At 56.9% G+C, this 7,892-nt stretch overlaps 1 protein-coding gene across 1 annotated transcript; it reads right to left on the bottom strand.

Moving 5' to 3' along the window:
- Positions 1-1,406: 1,406 nt before the first annotated feature.
- Positions 1,407-5,639, bottom strand: JKF63_05058 (uncharacterized protein; the record flags this gene model as incomplete). Its single annotated transcript, XM_067901028.1, has 1 exon — positions 1,407-5,639. One exon carries the CDS (start codon positions 5,637-5,639, stop codon positions 1,407-1,409), a length of 4,233 nt encoding a protein of 1,410 aa, XP_067757391.1.
- Positions 5,640-7,892: the final 2,253 nt, after the last annotated feature.

The following is a 7,892-nucleotide window of genomic DNA, read 5'->3' as shown; positions in this document are numbered from 1 at the left end:
GAAGCACCACAACCCTCACCCACACACCCATCCCACACACACACAACCAATACGACAAGTGTGTCGGATGGGAGGTGGGTCGAAGAGGGGGTGGGCGGAGGGGGGGGGGGGGCAGAGAAAAGAGCCGGCACAGAAGCCACACACACACACACACACACACACACATACAACGCGCAGAACAACAGAAAAAGAAGCCGCCCTGCCAAATGTTAGAGGGGGGAGGGCCAGTGGAATCAGTAGCAAGGACAAATTAATAATAAAACAGCACCAGTAGCGGTGGTAGGGGTGGGTGCAAGGAGCAGGGGGAGGGGGAGAGGTAGATGGGAGCAAGATCGATACAGTGCTACTCACTGCTGACTCTCTCCACGACTGTCTTCCCCTTTTTTGTTGTTGCTACCCCCCCCTTTTCAGTTGCCCAGCCCCTTCCTCGACACGTCGTTTGTTTTGATGTCCCTTTTTTTTTTGCCCACACCTCCCCCAACCCACCCCTCCCCCCTACCCCCCCCTTCTTTGGAGCTTTCCTTAAAGCGCAAACGATGCCCGCCGCATCGTCTGAACACAGTGCAGGGGGGAAAAATGGAGCCTGAACACACACGCACGCAGGCACGTCTATCCATGACGAGTACAGCTTACATGAAACAAAACGAAGAAGAAAAAAGAAGTACCAAACACCAAACGCCACATGTCGCAACAAAGTGACAAACAGAAAGAGAAGTCGAAGGGCGCGCACACACACACACACACACACCACTCAGTCCCGGCATACTTGCTCCCAACCACATCTCCCCTCTCCCCTCCTCAGCATCCGTCCCTATATCCATAGCGCTTAGTGTCACACATGCAAACATATACTCAACGCGTTTCACTCGTACGTGTTTGACTCCACAATGGAAAACGCATACACACAAATATATATATATACTTGTGTGTATGTTGGGCTGCGTCGTCTTTTTTTTTCATGCTTTGGAGACGGGAGAGGAGGGAGAAGGGGAGAAGGGATGAGAGAAGAAGCGGGCGTTTGGGAAGCACTATGAGTGACTCGAACAAACGAGAAGGTGTAGGTCAGGGAGAAGGAAACACGCGCAAGGCGTTGAAAAGCTGTGTCGTGTGTGTATATGTGTGTGTGTGTGTGTGTGTGAGGGGGGGGAGGTGAGAGGAAGAGCACAAAAAACGTCAACGCCCTTCCCTCTCCACCTCTCCTACTTCCTTCTCCCATGGCTCCCGAACCCCCCCCCTCTCTCTCACTCTCCCACCTCCACTATTTCATCACATCCCCCACGCAGTGTGATAGTACACAGCCGCCGTCGCCGCCACCGCCACCCCTCCTCAAAGACTGAGAGCCCACCTCTCCTTCCTAGCAGGAGGAAAACCTCACACACACACCCTTACCCCTCCACCCTGCCCTTTCACTGAAATACGAAGTACCCATGCACGTCCACGGGGGCCGGCCCGTCGAGGTGCAGGACCCACTTCTCGTGCAGCAGGTTGAGCGCGTTCGCCACAACGTCCGTCTCGACAAGCTCCACTGAGCTCACGATACTTGGGTCGCGCAGGATGTACACGTTGAGCAGGTAGAGCGCATGGAAAGTGAACTCCATGACACGGCGCAGCTGAGTCTGAATGTCTGGGATCGCCTTGAACTTCGTCTCCAGTAGGTGACAGCGCTCCTCCGGGGTTTGGCAATTTGCCTCATAGTCAGGCGGGAAGACGAGTACATAGTGCAGGAGCAAGCCGCCGAGTGAGCTGGGGACGTCGCCGAAGGGAAGCAACGGCGTCATGCTGTTGTAGTCCTCTAGAGAGCAGTCACTAAAACCGGATAGAAACAGCGCGGCGGCGATGGCCTCCGTGAGGACTCGCAGGCTCCGGTTCATGACACGCGACATGACGGTGAAAGCACACAACTGGCGGCTGTACACCGGAGCCCATTCGAACGGCGACTTCTCGTCCACTTGTTGCGGATACGGGACTGACACAAGGCAGGCGATGCGCGTCGCCAGTAACACCTCTGGTGGGTCGGCAAGCGCGCCGTCCTCGCTGCTCGGCGAATCACCGCGGTCGGCATACGTGAAGGCAATAGAGTTGATAGTACTGACGCGCACAAGCTCGGTGAAGCGCACCAGCGCGCACTGGAACTCCTGTGGACAGTGCTCTAGAGAGACGCTAAGGTAAGCGGTGAAGAAAACGCGCTGTTCGCCCATGCTCGGGTCTGCGGTACTGTCGGCGAGGTCGACGCTTACGCTGTCCGAATTGTTGTGCTGGTCGTCGCAAGCGGGCTGGCCTTGCACCGTCGCCTGCACCGGTTCCGACATCACCTCGGCGGCATCCATCGGGTCCGCCGTGTGGGAAAAATACCCGACAAAATCGAACGTCTTGAGTAAAATTGCGAAGAAGGTCTCCTTTTTGCCGTGGTACAAAATCGGTGCATCACGTGGGGATGAGTTGGGCGGCAGCTGCGGAGCCGGGATGCACATCGCAGAGGACTTGAGGGACAGCACCATGGACATGTCGATCTTCTGCAGGTGATCATCCGGCACGCTGGCGAGCTCCTGTGAGCCTTCCAGGTTCCATTCGTCCAACACAATGAGGCGGTCGGGCGGCAGCACGCTCATGAGAATCGATTCGAACCACCGCACCCATGAGATCTTGCCTAGACGCTGACCGTGCGCATCCGACTTGATGCGGGAAACCATTTGCGAGATGATCTGCCCTCGAAGTGCCATGAGAGGGTGCAACAAATGATGGTACTCCTCCGTGTCGGCGACAGGGAACTCATCACGAATGTAGAGCTGGGTAACAGCGGTCATGAGGCCGACTGAGAGGAAGCCTGTGAACTGGAAGTAGAAGAGAGACAACGGGACTAGGTAGCCAAACACACCAGACAAATTGGTGGGCATGTTTGCGTTCGTCAGGCTGGGATCTAGGATGCGCTTGAAGTACACAAGTGACGAATCAAAGGATGCCTGGCTAGAGAAGACGGGGCTGTACTGGATGTACGTGCGACCCTTCGCGTGCTTCAGCTTCTCAAGATTGGGGTGCTGGTTCTGATTCTGCGGGTACTCGTATTGGTCAATGAACTCGCGAAGGGTGCTGAAGTTCGGGTGTGGAGTAGAGAGCTCCTCATAGATGCTCTGCGTCGACAGCTGCACGCTCGCGTGGGCAGTCGTGATGGCCGGGTGCGAAGCGATGAGCAAACCAAAATCGAGAAAGCGGTCGCCAGCTGCGGCGGTCGACACCTCCGTCACATAGCTCGGGAACAGCTCGCGCAGCACCTCGTCGCGGTCGTAGTAGGCGACCTCGCTTGTCTGGAGGTTCACTTCCGCGATCACCTTCATGCCGTCGTAGGGCACCATCAGCATCTCCGGAGGCCCCATCAGCAGCTGCGCTAGGCCCTCTTTGTGGAGGGTGCACATCTGGCACCAGTTGAGGAACGGCGCTGTCACGCAGACCACATTCTCGGTGCGGAGGAAGCGCTGAATGGCCCGCACTACGTCCTCGCCGACGGCCGACGAAGTCTCGAAGGCCTCTGTAATCTCATCTTGCGTGGGGAGCTCTACGCCCTCGTTTAGTTTTGCCCACACTACATCGCGAGATTCTAGCTCACCTTCACTCGGCAGGAACGCCTCCACATCACCGTTGATACTAATGCCGTTCAGCACCCATAACGGCTCCAAGTTGTGCGAGCGCATCTGCTCTACGTGCTTGTGCACAAGTGTCAGCAGATAGTCAGGCAAGCAGGAGTGCAAGAACCACAGCGGGTCAACGCGCTGCAGCTGCGCGCGGAGGTTCGTGATCATGTAGTTGCCGTCCACGGCAATGGTGATGCGCCCGTCGCGCTTTGCGTCATAGCCTTCAGGAAAGAAGGTACTCAACGTTGTCTTGCGCAATAGCCGCTTCTCCATGAGGAATTCGTAGAGGGGCTGCTGCGTGGTGAGGTCACCGCGCTGCTCGTCGTCTGTGTACCCTGGCATCGATTGACTGCTCATGCCACCCATCACCAGGTCACCACTTATCGCGTTGGAATCCATGCCCCCAGCGTACATGCCAGGGGGGACGCCGCCGCTTTGCCGCATCATGGGGGGTTGACCACCTTGCAGTGGTGGCGGCATCATCATCATTGACGGGCTCGCGTTGCCGACAGCCGGCATCTGCTGCGAACCACCAATACCGCCCATCACACTCGGTGATTGCGGCTGCTGGCGCTGATGCTGCTGCTGTTGATGTTGCTGTTGCTGTTGCGGGTGCGGGTGCGGGTGCTGCTTCTGAGGCAAAGGCGGCTGTGGTGCCCCCATGTTGTTGCCCATTGGGCCCGTAACACTGCCACCCATGCGCGCGCCAGGCACACGAGTACGACCCACCATTGGCACTGGTCCACCACCACTGTATGGCATGCCACCCATAGGTGGTTGGCCCTGGGGAGAGGGAGACACGTTTGACTGCATGTGCGTCGGCGGTGGCTGCTGTGAACCCCAGTTGCTGTTCATCCCAGGCTGATGTTGCTGCTGAAGGGGCGGCATCTGCTGCTGATGCTGATGCGGTGGGGGTGGGGGCCCCTGCTGCATGTGCTTGCTGCCCCCCATCAGACCCAGCATGCCACGGTTAGAATTGTTCGGTGCGCTACCGCCGCCCCCCATCATGTGCTGCGGAGGCGGCGGCGGCGGCGGCGGGTGTGGTTGCATCTGCATGCTAGGGTTCTGCATTCCACCGCCCATCCCACGGCCACCGCCATAGCCACCGTTGCCTTGGTAATGCTGCTGTGGTGGTGCGGTGGAAGGCGAGTGCATGTGCATCTGCTGCTGCTGCTGCTGCATTGGAGGCGGCGGTGGCGGCGGCTGGCTTCCACGATAGCCGTTGTTCTGTGGCGGTGGACTGCTGTCCACATCGAGGCCATACCCACCATCCCCGCGCATGATCCCCGGCTGTGGCTGCTGTGGCCTGCTATTGACGAAGCTCGGCGACGGCTCCATGTGCGGCTGCGGAGGCGGGGGAGCAGAGCTGCGCATATTGGGGTTGTAGCCCATCCCTCCACCCTGATTGCCACCGTAATACGACTGCTGCTGCGGCGGCGGCGGCAGCTGCTGCTGTTGCTGTTGTTGAGGCGGTGGTCCCATGTTTGATGGACCAGGCGTCCGGACGCGACGGGTGATGCTGTTTGGTGTGCTCGTGCTACCACCTTGCTGTGGTGGCGGTTGCGGAAAGGGGGAAGACTGCATGTGGGGAGTGTACTCGTTCCCCATCCCCACCATCTGTGGGTGCGGAGACGGAGACATCATGTGGGAAGGAATACTACCGTTATTGCTGCCGTAAGGGCCACCGCCACCGCCACCGCCGTAGATCGGCGAGGTGGGTGCGTTGCCACTGACACCGCCACCACTGTACATCATGCTGTTCATGTTGTTCGATCCGCTGCTCCCGCCGTGCTGCGGCGGCGGAGGCATTCCGCCGCGGCCGTTATCACCATAGCCTGTGTGGTGATGAAATACATGCAGATGCGACTGCGGCCCGCCAGGACCGTTACCGTAGCCTTGCTGGTGCTGCTGCGGGGGTGCTTGCTGCTGGTGCTGGTGGTGCGAAGGCGGTGCCTGCTGTTGCTGCGGTGCGGATCCCTGGCCACCGCCAGAACGGTGCATACGAGGCGGCATACCTATTTATACGTTTCTCTTCGTGTGTGTGTGTGTGTGACTCAAGAGCTTTTTCTTCCCCCCTCTTTGCCTGTTTGCGTACGTTCCCTTTTTGTGTGTAGTTCTTCCCTTTTCTTGACCTCAGCCCCCCACCTTGACCTCGTCTGTGTGTCACGTCCAGTGGGAGGGGGATGACGCACGCGCGTGCGTGCGTACGTGCCTGTCTGGCAAAAACGTGAATACGTAGGCGCGCCAGTTAGAAAATGAAACGGCGCGTAGAGGAGATGGAGCTGAAGGGGAGGGGGACGGGAGGGGAGGGGAGGGGGGGGGGCGTCCTCCGTGTGTGTACAGTGGGGAAGGAGGGAGAGGAGAAAACGTGGATGTGGGTCGTTGAGTGAGAGCCTCGCTCTGTTCTCTTCCCTCTCTCTTCAGCTCCCCTTTGATTGCCTCTGTGTGTGCGTGTGCGTGTGCGTGTGTGTATGCGCGCGCTTCTTGTGTGTGAAGGATGGGAGGGGGAATTCCTATTTTTGAAGAGAAGAAAGCAGGTGAAGGTGATGGTGCTGCAAACTTGGCAAGCACGCACACAGGCACGCATACACAGAGGAAGGTGACAAAGAAGAAAAGATAAGACGGAGGGAAACCGTGCGGGAGGCTTCTCAGCTGCCACAGCGAACGACAGGTGAATAAAGGGTGAACCGAACGTAAAAGGACGCACGAATTGGAACCGGCGCCGGGGGAGGGGAGGGGGAAGGGGGGATAAACAACAGAAAATATATATACTGAGAGGAAAATGCAGGGAGAAAAAGAGCAGGATGATGACTAGTAGCATTCCAAAGAAAAGACATACGCGGTGCGAATAAAACACACACACACACACACTCAGAGAAATGAAGATCTGCGCAAACAATTGCATTCGCTCGGCCCTCCCCTCCCCCATCACCACCTCTGCACAACGTGTACCAAAAAGGTCAGTTCTTGTGCTCCATCTTTTCTTTATTTTTCGAAGAGGCGGGGGGGGGGGGGGGAGGGAGGGGAGGGGGGGGGGTACATACGTTTGACTCACGCCAGCCGTTGTGGCTGCACATATTTGAATGTTCGCGTCTCGCTCAGTGAGCTTCACCGCGGCGGCGGTGGCGGTGGTGAGAGATCTATGTGAAGGCAGAGAACAAAAAAAAAGGGGGCCGTGGAAGCGGGTGTCTCCACGTGCAGCTCTTGAAAGAGTTGTCAAACGCATCACCTGCATCACCGCCCACGACATTTTTTTTTTGCTTTCCACCAGCATCACACAGACACACACAGATATATATTTTTTTTCTTTTCCTCTCCTCTCTCTCGCGTCGAGTAGCAAGCAGGAAGGCGCTGCTTGTTAAAGTTTGAACCAGCGGCGATAGCCTTCTATTTTTGTGTGTGCCCCCTTTTTTTATGGTTGCATGAAAAGGAAGGAGGGGGTGGGTGGGCGGGCGGTTGGGTGTTGTGCAGGCCCTCGTGTGTGTGTGTGTGTGTGTGTGTGTGTATTTGTGGAAAGAGGGAAGAGGAGGGGAAAAGTCAAAGAGCGTTTTGGTCATTTTTCAGATATATACTGTTGCACAAACGCGCAACAACATCATCGTTCGCACTCACACAACGTGACACAGACAGAGAAGTCAGAGGAGGTCACCCGATGAACGCCCGACCTTCGGCACGACTTTTGTTGCTGTTGTTGTCCCCACCCCACCCCCTGGGGGAGGAGGGAAAGGAGAAGCCAGGAGAAAAGGTGGGATGATAATGAATCGAGAGGTGGGGGAAGGGGAGAGACACAAACGATGTTGATCGCTCGAATACCTTCCACCTGAACCATCAAACATGACGATGCTCCTTTTGAGAAGACACATGTAGAGGGCATCACGGGTTTCATTCGGGTGTGTGTACGCGCGGGTCTGCGTTTTCGTGTGCTAGTGAACGGGGGGGGTAGCTCATTTCCATGTGCCACAACAATCAGTGACGATGACTCACTCGAAGCGAATCAGAGAGTAAGTACGTGTGCAACGTAAACAAAAAAAAACGCGTCTTCGCAACGATATTTGCGCCTTCTTCTCTGATTTTGCGGTTTCTCTTTTCTTTCAGTCCGTTTTCTTCGGGGATTACACAATGAAAAACTAAAAATAGACACAACAGAGGAGGAGGAGCCCGTCAGCACATTGGCAAGGAAGGGAGGGAGGGAGGGGAGCATGTCAGGCGAGGATCGACAAAGTGTGGGAGCCCCCAGAAGACGCACAACTACACGTATTCCTGTAC

This window comes from Porcisia hertigi, chromosome 21 (genome assembly GCF_017918235.1).
Source record: "Porcisia hertigi strain C119 chromosome 21, whole genome shotgun sequence".
NCBI classification, from domain to species: domain Eukaryota; phylum Euglenozoa; class Kinetoplastea; order Trypanosomatida; family Trypanosomatidae; genus Porcisia; species Porcisia hertigi.
The sequence above is the reverse complement of the archived record's forward strand: the minus strand, read 5'-3'. Positions and strand labels throughout refer to the sequence as shown.